This window comes from Pleurodeles waltl, chromosome 9 (genome assembly GCF_031143425.1).
Source record: "Pleurodeles waltl isolate 20211129_DDA chromosome 9, aPleWal1.hap1.20221129, whole genome shotgun sequence".
NCBI classification, from domain to species: Eukaryota; Metazoa; Chordata; class Amphibia; order Caudata; family Salamandridae; genus Pleurodeles; species Pleurodeles waltl.
Window position 1 is genome coordinate 372,791,863 of NC_090448.1, and position 15,562 is coordinate 372,807,424.

The 15,562-nt window shown below is 44.9% G+C and overlaps 1 protein-coding gene across 1 annotated transcript in view; it reads left to right on the forward strand.

Moving 5' to 3' along the window:
* The window catches only part of TIMM50 (translocase of inner mitochondrial membrane 50), a 248,473-nt gene that overhangs the window by 163,747 nt on the left and 69,164 nt on the right, over positions 1–15,562 (forward strand). Inside the window, exon 5 of the mRNA XM_069206953.1 lies at positions 12,751–12,809. Coding sequence (XP_069063054.1) covers positions 12,751–12,809 — 59 coding nt within the window. The remainder of the gene's footprint in view (positions 1–12,750; positions 12,810–15,562) is intronic.

The window sequence follows — 15,562 nt, forward strand, 5'->3', positions numbered from 1 at the left end:
ACACATTGTGAATTCCCACCATTAGGGATGTTCTGAAACTGAAGCTATGAACCTGGGAATCGGAAAAATTATCAACATGAATCTCAGCATGCACAGAAGCAACAACCATTTTTGGGTACAGCAAGCACAGGAATGACAACCACCACATGAGAGCATAGCAAGACTTGAAACCACAGGTACGCACTCATAGAGAAAGTGCAAGAACATCAACCAACTAAATGCATATAAAACACTGACACTATAAGCAACTACAGAAAAAGCATCCACAAACCAACAAACTCCTGAGGCTATAACATGCACCCTTAGAAAGTGGAACAGTTAAAGCCTTGGGTACACAGAAACAAAAAGCACCGAAGGGCACGGCAAGCACAGACTGTTATAACAGTCCTATAGAAATAATTGGGACCAGAGTTCACAGCAAGCACAGTTAAGTCAGCACATAGTCATTATGTTCACAAAGATAGACTGAAAAAAAGTGACTATTTTAGGAACAGCAAGCGTGGAAACAAGAACACCTCCGTGCTCGTGAATGAGCCCCACCCATCCCTCTACACACAGCAGTGCAGAGCCAGCAGCAAAGTTGCATCATGCATTATTATGAACAGCCGTCACCAGCACAGTCCCCACATATACAACATACCTCAGGCAAGGGCATCCTGGAGTTAGGCCAACCCATCAGAGCATACAGAAGAGAAGCGTTTGGATGCTCCGAAAGAATCTTCTTGCACAGGGCATGTGTGTTTGACTGGAGAACGTGTGAGCACAGTACAAGAACAGGTAATAAAGTGCATCTAGTGGAATGGAAGATCTGTCTGTGAAGGACAGGCGAGCACAACCATTATGAAATGTGAGAACATAGGTTTACCGATAATGCTTGAGTAAGTGGGGGCACGGAGTATAACTTGAGGAAAGGAGATGCTGTTGTGTAAGGCCTTAGGATTTTAGTGTAAAACATACATTTGCACTGCAATAGGTCTAACATTTGCTTTAGTTAGAGCTATTGGCATTGTAAATTCATAACTGGACTTTTCTGGTCACATAAATTGGGCAACCCTGCCTCATAATGTTGTCTTTTCCTGCCATATAATTACAGTGGCCCTGCATAAAACTAAAGCACTTCCATTTACCTTCTTCCCCTATCTGCTGCAAAATGTGAAATTGTTGCCATTTAGCATCCTAATTTATATCTGCCATGCTAATTCCAATAGAATACCACTTTCACCACCCCACCGTCCGAGTTGCTGGCTGGCTAACGCAATTCCACAAAAAAAGACACAAGACAGACAAGAAGGAGTAATGAGAGAATAAACTAGAAGGGTCACTCAAACATATCAAGAGTGTTCAAACAGTCGTAGTGTAATAAGGATGTTAAATTGGCCTGAATTATGGTCATAATTGTAATAGAGGGATTATTAAAACAGACAATTATCATATAAACCTTTATCAGAAAAAAACATTTCGCATTAGACTAATGCTCAAAACAGCCCATAGGGAGCACCATAACAAAAATATAATTTGTAAGAAACATGGTCATGTAACCATATTGTTAGTCCTAAGAGGGACTAACCCCATGGAAAAAAATACAGGAGAAAGTAATGCAGTGTAACCATATACTTAGCTCCTAGAGGGAATTTTAGGGCTAGCATGCCTACCTCTATGGTATTTTAAACAAGCCCTTTAAAACAACGCTTCTTTCAGCTGTAAAACCAAAGTTGTATCCAAGAGAAAGCTTAAAAGACAGTGAATGGTTGGAGGGGTTATTATTTTGGGGTCGCCACTAACCTAGTGTGGGGCCTGAGAGATGGTTTAGACAGAACATTTTGAAGGTGGTCCCATTGTCCTAGGAACACCACAGGCTGAGTTATGAGCAACGGTGTTTTGTAAAAGTAATGCCCTGCAAAGCATTATGAGACAAGTTTCCAAGCCACAAATATTTTAATATGTGGATATGACTATGATGACTGTGATGTTTAGAACAGTCCCTAGAGGATCCCAGAATGAAAATAGCATTTATAAGACACATGGTCATGTACGTGTATAGTTAGCCCCTAGCGGGTGCTAACACATCCCTTTCTGATTATTTTACTCTCTCTGGGACTCGTTTTAGGCCAATGAATCTTTTGACCCTGATTGAAGACACCTTAGGACGAGATAAGTAATCAACATGTCAATCAACAAATCAATAACATCATCAATTAGACTCAGAAACCACCATGACCTTTCAGTCATGAATAACCACACCAGTTTAGTACGATTATGTGATGTTTATTCCCTATTGATTACAATTCTACTAGCAAGTTTATTAGTCTCAAAACCATGAAGCATATTAGCATAGTCATAATATGGCAACTCGAATAAGATTTCATCAAAGCAAAGATCACAAACATTAGAACATAGCACGACATCAACATAGGTTAACCTTAGCAGAGTATCATTAGCGCATTATTCAACAAAGCATTGAACTCATCAGTTGTCTGTTGGCCTCCGATTCAGTGAACCCCTTAACTAACCTCGATTTAGCATTAGCATGCTGGGCTTCATGCAAAACAATTTGGTAACACGAATTTGGAAAACATCTAACTATGGTCCCTGTCAAAAGGAAGCAGTTGGTACCTAGAAAGGAAAGGCAATCAGACAATTACAATTTCATCATCATATAGTTACCCTCCGTAATGGGTCAGCATACAGATTCAGTCTTCGTCCTCAGGACATCAGTTGATTCGCCAGCAGCTAGGGAAACACAGCAAAACGGGTTAAAAAAAAGGGCCCTTCCCTTATAAGGAGGAAAAGTATATAACTGACCAGGTAAGGCAAAGTTGGTTTGATGAACCAAACAGCAAAGTCTCTATGCAGAGTGACAAGGTGTCTGGGTCATAGCAAAATTCGCAATGGCATCTCTCCTAATGGTTCCTCGTGTCAAAGGTTTTTATCCCTTTTCTGTTGTACAGTCCCCTAATTCTTGATTGGTTAGGGTTGGCACCCCACTATCTGCATCCAGTGGGTTTACAGTGTTAGTATCAAATGTTGTCACCCCATAACAGTTCTCACGTAGTTTATTGGTTCTTATGATTGACGTCTCCAGCGGGCAGAATGTCCGGTATGATTTCATACTCTTGTGATCCTCTGGCATGTTCAGTCAGTAGGTCCATTGTCTGTACCGGTTCAGGCGACCTTGTACCTGTAACTAGTCTACAGTGTTGCATTCAGCAAAAATGTTTCTTCTAGTAAGTCGAATTTCATGAGAACGGATCTATAACGGTTACATTAATCCTTTAGCTTTGGAAAAATACAAGTACATGTCCTTCAGCAAGCCAGCACACTGCACGTTAGAAAAATGCATTTAATATGAAACCGGGCAGCTAGGCCTCAACTCATGCTAACTAAAGCCTAATGATTTATTAGCAAAACCTTAACATATATAACTCTTAATATTAGTGTAAAATCATACATTAAACATCTCATTTTCATTATTATTAGTCAGTTTCATTAGTCATTGTATACATTGGTGGCCACTCCCCGTGGGCACATTTCAAACGCGTGTTTAGCAAAAGTACATTAATACATTTTCTATGCGGCATTATTATGCATTAGTTCATAAACATTTCATGTTAATTTTGAATATAAATGCTACGCTCTCTCACGGGCATAATCACACAAAACAAATGGCAGAAAATAATGCAGTACAACCATATATTTAGCCACTAGAGGACATATTACATTACACCTATTGAGAGCTAACAGGCTCATAAACACTAATATTACAAAAAGGGCCCTTATAACACAACCTACTGTCAGCTGTAAAACAAAAGTTCCAGCCATGAGAAAAGTTAGACACTGAATGGTGGAGGGGTTATTATTTTGAGGTCCCCAGTAACCTAGTGTGAGGACCCAAAGATGTAGACAGAGCATGTTGTGGTGGTGGTCCCATTTTCCTAGGACCACCACAGGCTGAGTTATGAGCAAAAATGTTTTGTAAAAGTAATGCCCTGCAAAGGATTGTGAGACAAGTACCATGCCACAATATTTTAATATTTTGATATAACTGTAATGCTTAGAACAGCCCCCAGAGGACCCAACAATGAAAATAGCATTTGTAAGAAACATGGTCACGTAACAGTATAGCTAGCCCCTAGAAGGTATAACCACATATACAAGTCAAAGTAATGCAGTGCAGCCATGTATTTAGCCCCTAGAGTGAATAATACATTACATATTCAAGGTTAACAGGCCTATAGCAATTGAATTACAAAGAAAGCCCTTAAAATGCAACCTGTTCTTAGCTATAAAACAACATTTCTAGCCATGAGAAACGTTAAGCAGGCACTGAATTGTGGGAAGGGTTATTATTTTGGGGTCCCCATTAACCTAGTATGGGGCCTAAACAGAAAGTGTGTCATGCTGAACATTTTGGTGGTGGTCCCATTGTCCTAGGACCACCACAGGCTGAGTTATGAGCAAAGATGTTTTGGAAAAGGATGCTTGCAAAGAAGTATGGGTTCAGTTTCCGGAGTGCAGTGAATATTGTAGTATCTGCTCTCCCACAGTGACGGGAGAGCCGCTTTCGCTTTGAGGATTTCTGTTTTAGTAAAGCCATCACCAATGTCAAGTGTTTTAAGGGGACAGACACAAGAAATGACTGACTAGGTAACTGTGAACAATATGACCAGCACTCGTGTACCGCTGATCAATTTCACGCAGTTGTGCCTGTTTGTGCTGTGAGCACCATGGCTGCCAGGCAGCACGAAGGGGAGAGACAAAAGAAATAGTTCTCCCATGCTAAAGTATATCAGCAATCGTGCAATAACCCAAATAAGAGGATCAGTCTGCAGGGCGTCACAAAAACAGCCTCAAGGCGGGACAAACGTAAAGCAATTACCAATGACATCAAGTGATTTTTTTTTTTTTAAAGGCATGCCCATGAACGAATTAAAGTGGTGGGCGTGAGGTGGTTATGGTAAAAGCCCGCAATACTTACAACAGGTCAAAGCACTTGCACACTCGACCTAAAAATACAATATAATAAAACCTTAATTTGCAATGTGTGACACTAAACTCACTACAAAAAACCTGGTCCTGCTGAAATATACAAAGGGGGTTAACCATGAAGAAACTGATAATTGATAATTTAACATTAGATATTAAACTCATCACTATTTATACAAACAATTTATAGCCATCAAAGGTAATTGTGTTAATGGTGAACTTTGAGATTAACATTGGAACATTCAATACAACTATGTGATCTTTAGCGTTAAGTTTACTTATCTTACCACAAGTTCTCCTAAGCATTCTGAAATCAGGGAAAACATGATGTAACTCGTGATTGGCTAAATAATTGGAATAGAGTGGAGGACTGTTTCTGCATCTTTCCACCAGAACCGCAGAAAGAGGTAATCTCATCAGAGGTTAGATGGTGACAGTATCATTAATGTCCCAATGCTGCAGCCGAAAATCTTGATTTCTCAGATTCATAAGATGTTCAGTCATTGACCTGGGATCTTGAAAATTCTTAATTTTAGTGCCATTTCACTAATGTCCGCATCCCTCATAGTGTTGCCCCACATTAGCAAAGTTGCTGCTTTGCATCAGTCATAACCTTGTGATTGGAGTAGCCCTCTCCAGTGGGATGGTGGGGGGAACGGTAGGGACAGCCGACACCACCATACGATCTCATCCCATTCTCACCTGGAGGGTACTGAGTTGTATCATTGATTTATTATTTATTTTTTTTCAATTGCGTCCGCAGCCTCACTCTTGATGGGCTAGTTCTGCTTAATTGCATAAAAGAAACTGCATGCAAGCTGGTTTGGTAAGTGGGCTAGCTTTTTCAGTCAGCGTCACCAGCGAGTGCACGTTCACTCACACAAATGCAGACCACAGCCTTTCCAATGACCAGACAAAGGCTCAAGATGTTAATGCAGGGTTCTGGGTTGCTGTTTGGGGGGGTGGGGGTCGGTGGGGTGTAAGTAAAGAAAATGTTGGTTTACATTTCACAATGTTAGATTCCTGACCAAATAAATGTATCAGACCTCTTATCCGGTATACTAAAAAAAAAAAACACCTTAATAAAGGCAGCTCAAAACAATTACAATTTACTATAACCGTCTCCGTTAAAAATAAACACAACCTGTAATAATCAACTACAGTGAGGTAAGATGTTACGGAAAGACCCATTGAACTTAAACTGATTATGCTAAAAAATTGGGCTCAATCACAAACTAGGCTGTGGTATTAGTAGTAGTCGTAGCATTTAAATAGTGCTTTTTACCTCATTGTGGGATGTGGAAGTGCATCATCGAAATAAGTAGCAGGCTGCAAGGTGAGCATGGGTGATTGGTTGTATTTGTTGTGACCTATGTGAGCAGTTTTTTTAGTGTTGTTCATGAGTGCCCAGAGATGTGCTCGTATCTTGACTTTGGACTAAGTATGAGAGAAAGAGACATTCTCACTTTGGCTATGACTGTACATTAGATGGCCACTTACATGTCACTCTGAATTCTTAAGAAGATATATTGGGAAGGGAGGCAAAATTAAACTAGTTTTAATCATAAGATCTCTAAATAGCATTCATAATCCTAATGTTAATGTGTGCTTCCTGCCCTTGTTGGTGGAATAAACTGATGATTCTTTGCCACAAAATGCAAACTGATGAGGAGTAGTAACTTTCAGTTTACAGAGTACACCAGTATCTGATAGAGACTTCTAGTTGCAGATTCCTTACCTTAGAGTTTCCCCCAGGCGTGAGTCTGTATCTGGAGATTTTTCTCGAGCAGTACCCCTGCGTGCCATCAGGTGGCGTCGGTCCGCTCTGTGTCCATCATTGTGCTCACCGGATATGACGTCGCTGAACCTGTCTAGGCGCCACTCCGGCGCGCTCACATCGTTTTGTTTCTTTCTGCACCATCGTACGTGCAGATTTGAAGAAGAGCTACCCCTACAGTCACTTTTTGACTGAACGTTTCGACTTTTGTCAAAGCTTTTTTGGCATTCTGGTGTGCTTCAAGATGTCACAGAAGACTGGATTTAAGCCTTGCGATTCCTGTCCCCCTATGATGTCCGTGGTGGATTTGCACCTTGTGTGTCTGTGGTGTTTGGAGCACAACCACAAGCCGAAGTCCTGCTCAGAGTGCCAGGCCATGAACCCAAAAGCTTTGAGGAAGTGGTCCCTAAAGCTACTTGTGTCCTGGTGCTCTGCTTCTCGTTGCTCCCGGCAAGAGGAATGTCCTGAGACGGCTTGTGGAGTCACACTCCAAATCCTCGGAACGTTCGGGTAAGCACAAAAAGAAATCGCAGAAGAGAAAGCGTTCTTCTCCGCGCGGGTTGACTGATGCAACGCGGCAAAAAGAGCGTCATCTCTCTAGGCCTCCGTCCTCGGAACTTCTGAGTCGGGTCCGCGCCTCCCCAAGTTTACGGGAGCCGGATCAACCCCTGCCCAACTATGTGAGTTTTACAAAGCCATGCACCTCATCTTTGGGCAGTCCGGCCCTGCTGGAGTGCCTTCGGGCCCCAGGGGTCAGCAGGGGCCTCCTTTTTTCCGCGCCAGTGGTTTAAGCCTCGGCTCATGAGGGCATCCAGGGATCTGTTACCGGATCCAAACGGACTTACGTCATTCTTCCTCGACCTTCCCCCGATGACGGCTCAGACGTAGATGCACCAGACTCTGCCCAGGCCTGTGGTTGACATCGATCCCATACTCTACTGACTCCGACATGGAGCTAGACCGATGTTGGCTGACGCAGAAGGGGACCTTGGTCCTTAGATCTGATCCTGACCCTTATTGTTATGGGTTCGGGTATGGTGAGAGTTTGGAGGGGTCGCTGGACCCTTTAGAATACCAGCTTGGTGACTCCATGGAGTGGGCTGCGGACCTGGGTGAAGCCAGTGGTCTGGATACTTAAGACACTGGCATGCTTTCTCCTCTAACATGGTTAAATAGGAGGGAGCGTCTTATTCCATGGTGGTGAGAAGAGCGGCTGAGGTCCTGGGCCTCCTGCTGCCTTTGGTGGCTATCAGGACAAACCTACTGACTGAGGTGCTTCAGCCCAGGCTTACTCTTCAGATCCCCTTTTGCCCATTAATGAAGCCCTCACTAATGTCCTGATGGGGACCCACCACAGGTGCTCCTGTTAATAGGACAAGCGCCCTCACGCCATAGATCAGCGCCTAATGAACCAGTGTTTCTAACGCAAGACCCACCCCCTGAGAGCTTGATTATCCAGGCCTCTACATCCTCAGGCGCAGTCCCTTTCGCACCCCCAGAATCACAAAAAGGCTGAATGAGCTTAGGAAGATGTTTGTGTCCTCCAGCTTGGGTTGCGGTCCATGAACACCACATGAAGAGAGGTCAAGCAGTGCAGAAGAGGACCATCTCTAGATGGGTCATTACCTGCATTAAAAAGGGCTGTGCATTGGCTAAGAAGCAACCCCCTGCGTTAGCATGCGGAGTTCCAGTCCTGGACATCTGCCAGGCAGCAATGTGTGCGTCATTGCACGTTTATCAAACACTACTGCCTGGGCAGCCAGGTCCGAAAGGACTGGTACTTTGCCCATTTGGTCCTGCAGGACTTTCTAGTATGATAATCTTGGTTCGCAGACCACCCTCCGGGGTGGTATTGGTTGGGTATCTATTCTGAGGTAAGGAATCTGCAACTAGAAGTCTCAATCAGATGAACAAGTTATTTACCTTCGATAAGTCATTATCTGGTAGAGACATATTCTAGTTGCAGATTCCTTACCGACCCATCCATCCTCCCCACTCTCCAAACTGATTTCTAGGGACAGGCTTCTCTTTCAGGCCCCTTGTTCTAACGCGGAAGTGGTCAGTGTTTTTCATGGCCCCACGCTTCTGCTGTGGAAAGTTGTGGAACAAAAACTGACGTCTGCACTGGGGTGGTGCCTATATAGGTCCTGCAATGTCCTATCCTGCAAGCAGGACACAGAAGACAGATGCGGAGCCGACCGATGCCACCTGACGGTGCTCAGGGGTACTGCTTGAGAAAAATCTCCAGATCCAGACTGATGCCTGGGGGGAATTCTAAGGTAAGGAATGTGCAACTAGAATATGTCTCTACCAGATAATGTGTTACCGAAGTTAGGTCAAATAATCAATCAATCACTATACTTGTAAAGTGCGGCTAGGCACCCGCTAGGGTCTCCCAGTGCTGCGGGGGGCAGTAATTGAGTAGTCATCGATGAACAGAGGGGATCAGACAAAGAGCCAGGTTTTGAGGTCTTTTCTAAATTGCGATAGAGTGGGAGATCTTCTGAGGTGGATGGGAAGGGAGTTCCAGGTCTTGGTGGTGTGGTGAGAGAAGGATCTTCCTCCGGCTGTGGCCTTCTGGACACGTGGGATGGCGGTGAGGTCTGTGGATCTGTCTGGTGGGTGGGTGTGTGTGGAAGTGGAGTATGTGGTTGAGGTTTCTTGGTCCGGCGTTGTCAAGGGCTTTGTAGGCGTGCGTGAGAAGTTTGAATGTAATTCTCTTGTCTATTGGGAGCCAGTGCAGGTCCCTCAGTAGGGCGGAGGTGTGGCTGTGCCTGGGGGCATTATTGATGAGACGGGCAGAGGCGTTCTGGATGCGTTGCAGTCTCTTCCGTACCTTGGTGGTGGTTCAGGCGTAGAGTGCGTTGCCGTAGTTCAGGCGGCTGGTGACGAGGGCCTGAGTGACTGTTCTTTTGGATTTGGTTGGGATCCATTTAAAGATCTTCCGGAGCATGCGCATGGTGTTGAAGGAGGCGGAGGAGACTGTGCTGACTTGGCGGTTAATCGAGAGTACTGAGTCCAGGATGAAGCCGAGGTTGCAGGCGTTGTCGGTGGGGGCCGGAGTGCTTCCGAGGGCAGTGGGCCACCAAGAGATGTTCCAGGCTGAGGGGTTGTTGCCGATGACCAGGACTTCTGTTTTTTCGGTATTTAGCTTGAGGCAGCTTTCCTTCATCCAGGCAGCGTCTGCCTTCATTCCATTGTGGAAGTTGGCTTTGGCTGTGTGTGGGTCGTTGGTGAGGGAGATGATTAGCTGTGTGTCGTTGGTGTATGAGACAATGTTGAGTGCGTGGGGTCTGTGGAGGGTAGCTAGGGGGGGGCATTTAGAGGTTGAAGAGAATGAGACTCAGAGAGGAGCCGCAGAAGATTTTGGTGGCCTCCGAGTAGAAGGGGGGAGTTGGACTTTTTGGGTCCTGTCGGAGAGGAAGGAGATCATCCATTCAAGTGCCTTGTCGCGTATGCCAGCATCATTGAGATGAGGCCGTAGAGTGCGGTGGGCGATGGTGTCGAAGGCAGCAGACAGGTCAAGGAGGATGAGAACCGCGGTCTCACCCCTGTGTAGCAGGATGCGAATGTCATCTGTGGGGTGAGGAGGGCGGTCTCTGTGCTGTGGTTGCTCCGGAAGCCAGACTGTGAAGGGTCCAGGATGTTGTTGCGTTTGAGTGTTTGGTGAGTTGTCTGTTGACAGCTTTTTCGATGACTTTAGCTGGGAGGGGGTGCAGAGAGATGGGCCTGCAGTTCTTAAGGTCGTCTGGGTATGCAGTGGGTTTCTTCAGTAAGGGCTTGATTTCGGCGTGTTTCCAGATTTCTGCGAAGGTGGCAGTTTCAAAGTAGCGGTTGATGATGTGCCGGAGTTTGGGTGCGATGGTGCTGCTTGCTTTGTTGAAGATGTGGTGGGGTAGGGGTCGGAGGGAGAGTTGGAGTGGGTGGAGTTCATGATGTTGAGGGTTTCTTCCTCGGAGATGTTAGCCCAGCAGAGTAGGTGGTGGGGGTTTGGAGGAGCTTCGTGGTGGATAGGACGTTGGTGGGCGTGGGATGGTCCTGAGTCTGGAAGCTGTCGTAGAAAACTTATAGGTAACTTGTTTGATTATCACTGTTTGGCCAGGAAGGTGCTTTACACAAGAAAGCAGTCTGCCTCTGGTGTCCTGTAAATGTCATCCAATAGTTTGTTTAGAATATTGGGGGGGAAAATGCCCCATGACAAGCTTCCATGCCTAAAAAGGAGTTTCCTGGCCTCTGAACACCTCAGTCTTGATAAAATGCCAACAGAACCTTGCTTAGCAGTCGTTTAACACTAATATTTAAAAGTGTTTTGTTAAGAGATGATGGAGAAAAAAGAGTTTTGCTTTAATAAAATATTTGCATGAGATCACACTATGTAAGCAGTAAGCCATGATTTAATCAGGCCGCCTTGTTTCACGTTGTACAAATCAGCCACTAAATGGGTATCTATTTGTATTTTTTTAATGTAAATGACTCGCTATCACTTCTTTGTGCATTTTCTGCAGTTTTAATATACCGCAAACTCGACCCAAAGATATTGTAGCACTTTATGTGGGCACAGATTATATTACACCGTCACATTTTTTTTTTTTTTTCACCAAATGGGGATATTCAGTGCTCAGCCCAGAATCACAGTATGCTAACCAAACGCTGAGATGCAAACCTGGTTCCCAGGTCCCAAAGTGGGAAGCTCTGTAATGCCACATTCTGGGTCGAGGTAGGGTGGCAGGCAGAAGCCACATAGAAGCTCTACTTGTTTTGGGTATGAGGTTCCAACAGAACCTTGAACCCAGCAGCCCCAGGCTTGAACCTGGCTCGAGCTTCCATTGGCTTGTCAACCTCTAGTGGCAAGAAAGATGATCTTGGAAGCTTTTTAAAAATCCATGCTGCACAGACCTGGGATGCTGTACAGACAACTAGAAAAAAACATTGGGGAAAGTCAGTAGGTCTAAAATGTGAGACCTGTTGATTTTGCCAGTGCTTATTTTAGGTTTGGCTTAGAGTCCGCTTTAGTTGGCTTACCAGCCCTATGTTTCCAAAAAAAATACATAATCATAATACATACATGTATACAGACATTCAGGGGCTTTTATGCAATCCCCTTTTCGATTGGTCTATTCAAGTTTCATTAACGTTTTGCTTCTAACTTGGGGAAGTGGGTCAGCCCACTTCCGCCATTGGCACTCTTGCAATAAGAATGTGATGGCTTTTCGCCTGATCACAAGTGTGCACCTCAGTGCTTAGGCTGGGTACAGATGCTGGCGGGTTTGGGGGGGAGGGGGGGGGGGGGAGGGGGGGGTGGGTGTGTGTGTGTGTGTGTGTCTTTTTTTTTTTTTTTTGCATATTGTTGGTGATTGCAGAAAATAAATAAGAAAATGCATGCACAAGGTCGGATTATTGGTCCTGCCAGTGCCTGTTTTCATTATGTAAAAGTGACAATCAGAGCATTTATTCCAAAATGCTCATACATGATAAAGGGACCACTAAATGAGGGCAGTGAAATTGAGAAAAAACATTCAGTGCGATCCTGAGAAAAAATGAGTACTGAAAATGGACCCTTTTAAAGAAACAGATAGGTTGAGCGCGACCAGGTGCGCAGTGGATGTACCCTTCACCCTTTGGATTTCTGTTCTCCAGCAACAGTAGGTGGTCTCCACCAGACCTGAAGATAGCTGGACTTTAGAATGTATTTCTCAAATTGTGACTCCCCCCTGTATGTAAGAAGGAGGTGTTTTCACTTTCTTTACTCTGCCCATTTGGTGAAACACTTTTTTAGTAGCGCAAACGCCATCGCTAGACCAAGGAGAGGAGGGGCGGGTTATGTTCATAAGGGCCCTAGGAAGAGTTATATTTCTTAGGACAGGAGCCCTGTAATGGACTCATCCTTGCACAAGAAAAAACTTATATGAAATCACTTACACTTCTTGAGCTGCAGTTTTTCTATAAATTCTATACAACCCCTCTTAAATGAATTCTCCTCTTTCTTGCAGATCCAATTGTAATTCAACAGTTCCGCAGAACATACAAGTACTTCCGAGACTATCGGCAGGTGAGTGAGTCAGTCTAAATGAACATCTCTGAGATGCTATATCGTGGTGGGCAACACCGAGTGGCTGTCGTGCAGACATATGAGATGTTTTATAGGCCTGGGATAATTTATATGAAATCCATAGACAAGCACGACTTGTGTACTTACAACATAGGAACACCCTACAGCAGTGTTGCACGAAGTGAGGTTCAGTCACAAGCCGATTTTTTAGTGGGTCATTTAAAGTCCAAGCACTAAATAAAGATGCCTTTAAATTCTATATTTATCTTGTCACATTTGCTGCGCTTCATATACGGAGGTCAAACGCCACCCAATGTCTTCCGACAAACTGATTATTTATTTTTTGAATATGGGGTTTGGTGTTTACAGACTCCTCTGGCTCTTTACTCGGGGAAAGAAAACTAAAGTGAATTATGTGACAATCTTGCTGGGATACAGAGACTGTGAAAGGAAAGGCTCTAGGATGTCACTTTTTGTAACACAACAAAATGTAAATACCTCTAAATGAACTTGAGGCATTTTGCAGTTAGGAAAGCAAAAATGAAGCACATTTTCGTGATTTTAAAGTGTGATGAAAGCAAAGATTTTATCAGGACCAACACAAATCAAGACGCTTTACTTGGTGATCCCAAAAGAGAAATAATAAGTAAAATACGATTTCCACCTATCCTCATTTGTGTGCAGTACAGTTTTAGCCATATACCTGAGTGTTTGTGCAAATTCAGTGGCCATTTCATGGAAAATGTGGTCAGTAAGTGACAGTTTGCTACCACACGATGCTTTTGTTACATAAGACAACCGCTCACCTAATTAGTCAGTTAAAGCTAGGTGGGTCGTGAAAGTTTGTCATTCTAAGAAGTGGGTCCTAGTTCTAAAAAGTTCTGCTCTACAGGCAAATGACACACACGATGGTTTGTTACGACATGGCAGGCATATTGTTTCATACTTGGCAACTTACTTATGTATTTTCTGGGTTCCGAAATTGAAGTCGGAGGTGAAAGGATATGGGGGAGAGGAGTGCACTATGAAAGGCCACGAGGGAAAGACAATCACCTACTTCTGATCACATAACTCGGGGTCATGGAAGCCCTCCCTACAGCTCAGGTGAGCACACTATTCTGTCAAATTGTTATTTGTCTTCAGAGTTGTGTGTTTATCCCACTCATGGGAGAAATTTGATATTTCGCGTTATTGACAAATCACGACACCTGCACGATACCTGTACAAACTGTTCGCAGGGTGCACACACTCAGTGGGAGACGTACACGACGATCGGCGACGCGGCCGATATACTTACTTCATGGCGCGTGGTGCGCATGCAGTGACTTTTGAGGGGCGGCACTGTGGAAAACGGCAGCTGCACACAGGTGCGCTTGGACACGCCCCAGGGGTACTGCTCCACAGGTGACAAGACCACCAGGGGCTTCCGGCCTTGCGTTCGTTCTCTTTCGGCAAGAAGTTCTCTTGATTGTGTTGAAGGGGCGTGTCTGCACAGCTTGGCTCTGGCAGTTGTGGTCAGCCCTGGGTGGTAGTTCTCCCTTCTGCAGCCGAATTAGCAGTAATGAGGCCCGCGGTGTGTTTTACTGAGCGAACTGTTTACATTGATTAATGGCGCGTCCTTTCTAGTCACCCCACCCGCCTCTCCCCAGTGCCTAGCTGGACTGAGGCGGTCCGGGCTGGCTTCCAGGCCAGAGGTGAACGGTGCACAGATGGTCATTCTCTGTACCGGTAAAGCTTGTACAGTGCGGCTTCCAACACCTGTCACGGGTTCAGGTATACCACTGCCCTGAGGGGATACAGGTGGTGCAAATCAAGCCACATGTTGGCGCCAAGTAGCAAGCTGTCGCAGGTGGTCAGGGTGGCACTAGTGGTATCTTTGCTGATTATCTCAAACCCCCCTCACCCCTCCTTTGAAGCGGCCACAGGTAATGTGACTGAGTCACCGGAAAAGTGTGTGTAGTGTGCAGTGAGGGAGGAGCGTGGAGAGATAGCTGGCAGCTGGTTGGCACACTCCCTCCAGTGAATGTGTACCTGCCACAGATGTCCGTACGATCTGTGAGCATTTCCCCTGAGGACACGGGAGGAGTTCTGTGCAGGGCCGGTGAGCCCTATTGTGGAGGAAGTAATGTCTCTAGTTGAGCATTCAGCAGCGAACTGATAAATCTGTTAGCAGAACAATACAGGCTCTTTGCAGTTCAGTTTTAGGTGTGCTCAGAGCTGATACTTGAAAGGGGCAGAGACTAAAAATAGTGTCAGGATGTGGGCATTGCTGCCGAGATCAGAGCTTTCAAATGTCCCAGTTTCATGCGTAATTAGTTCCTTCAGCCCAGGGTTCTGCATTGCGGTCTGGAAGTTGTCTTCTCGTTGATATCATAACAAAATCAGTTCTATAAGTCCCAGAATGCATAGAAAGACTGGGTGCGTATTCAAGCATGAAAGTGGGAAAATTGAGAGCCCTTTGAGCTTCTGATGGAGGTGCATTGCATTTAAATGTGTATATTTGTGGTACTTCCACCTCCTTCTCTTAACAATGTCTTTGGACTTTTGCCTTTCTTGCCAAGGCTCTTTGTGCTTTCCGTGTCCCACCACTTGAATGTTTCCATGCATCCCTCCTATGCCTTTTTGGGATTGGGATACACCACTCTGTATCATATCCCAATTGGATTTTCTCAGTTACCACTTTGTTTGTTAGGCCTTTTGAGTTTGTCTTCTGCCTTTCCTTGGATTTTGTGTCCATTATTGCTCTCCTTTTG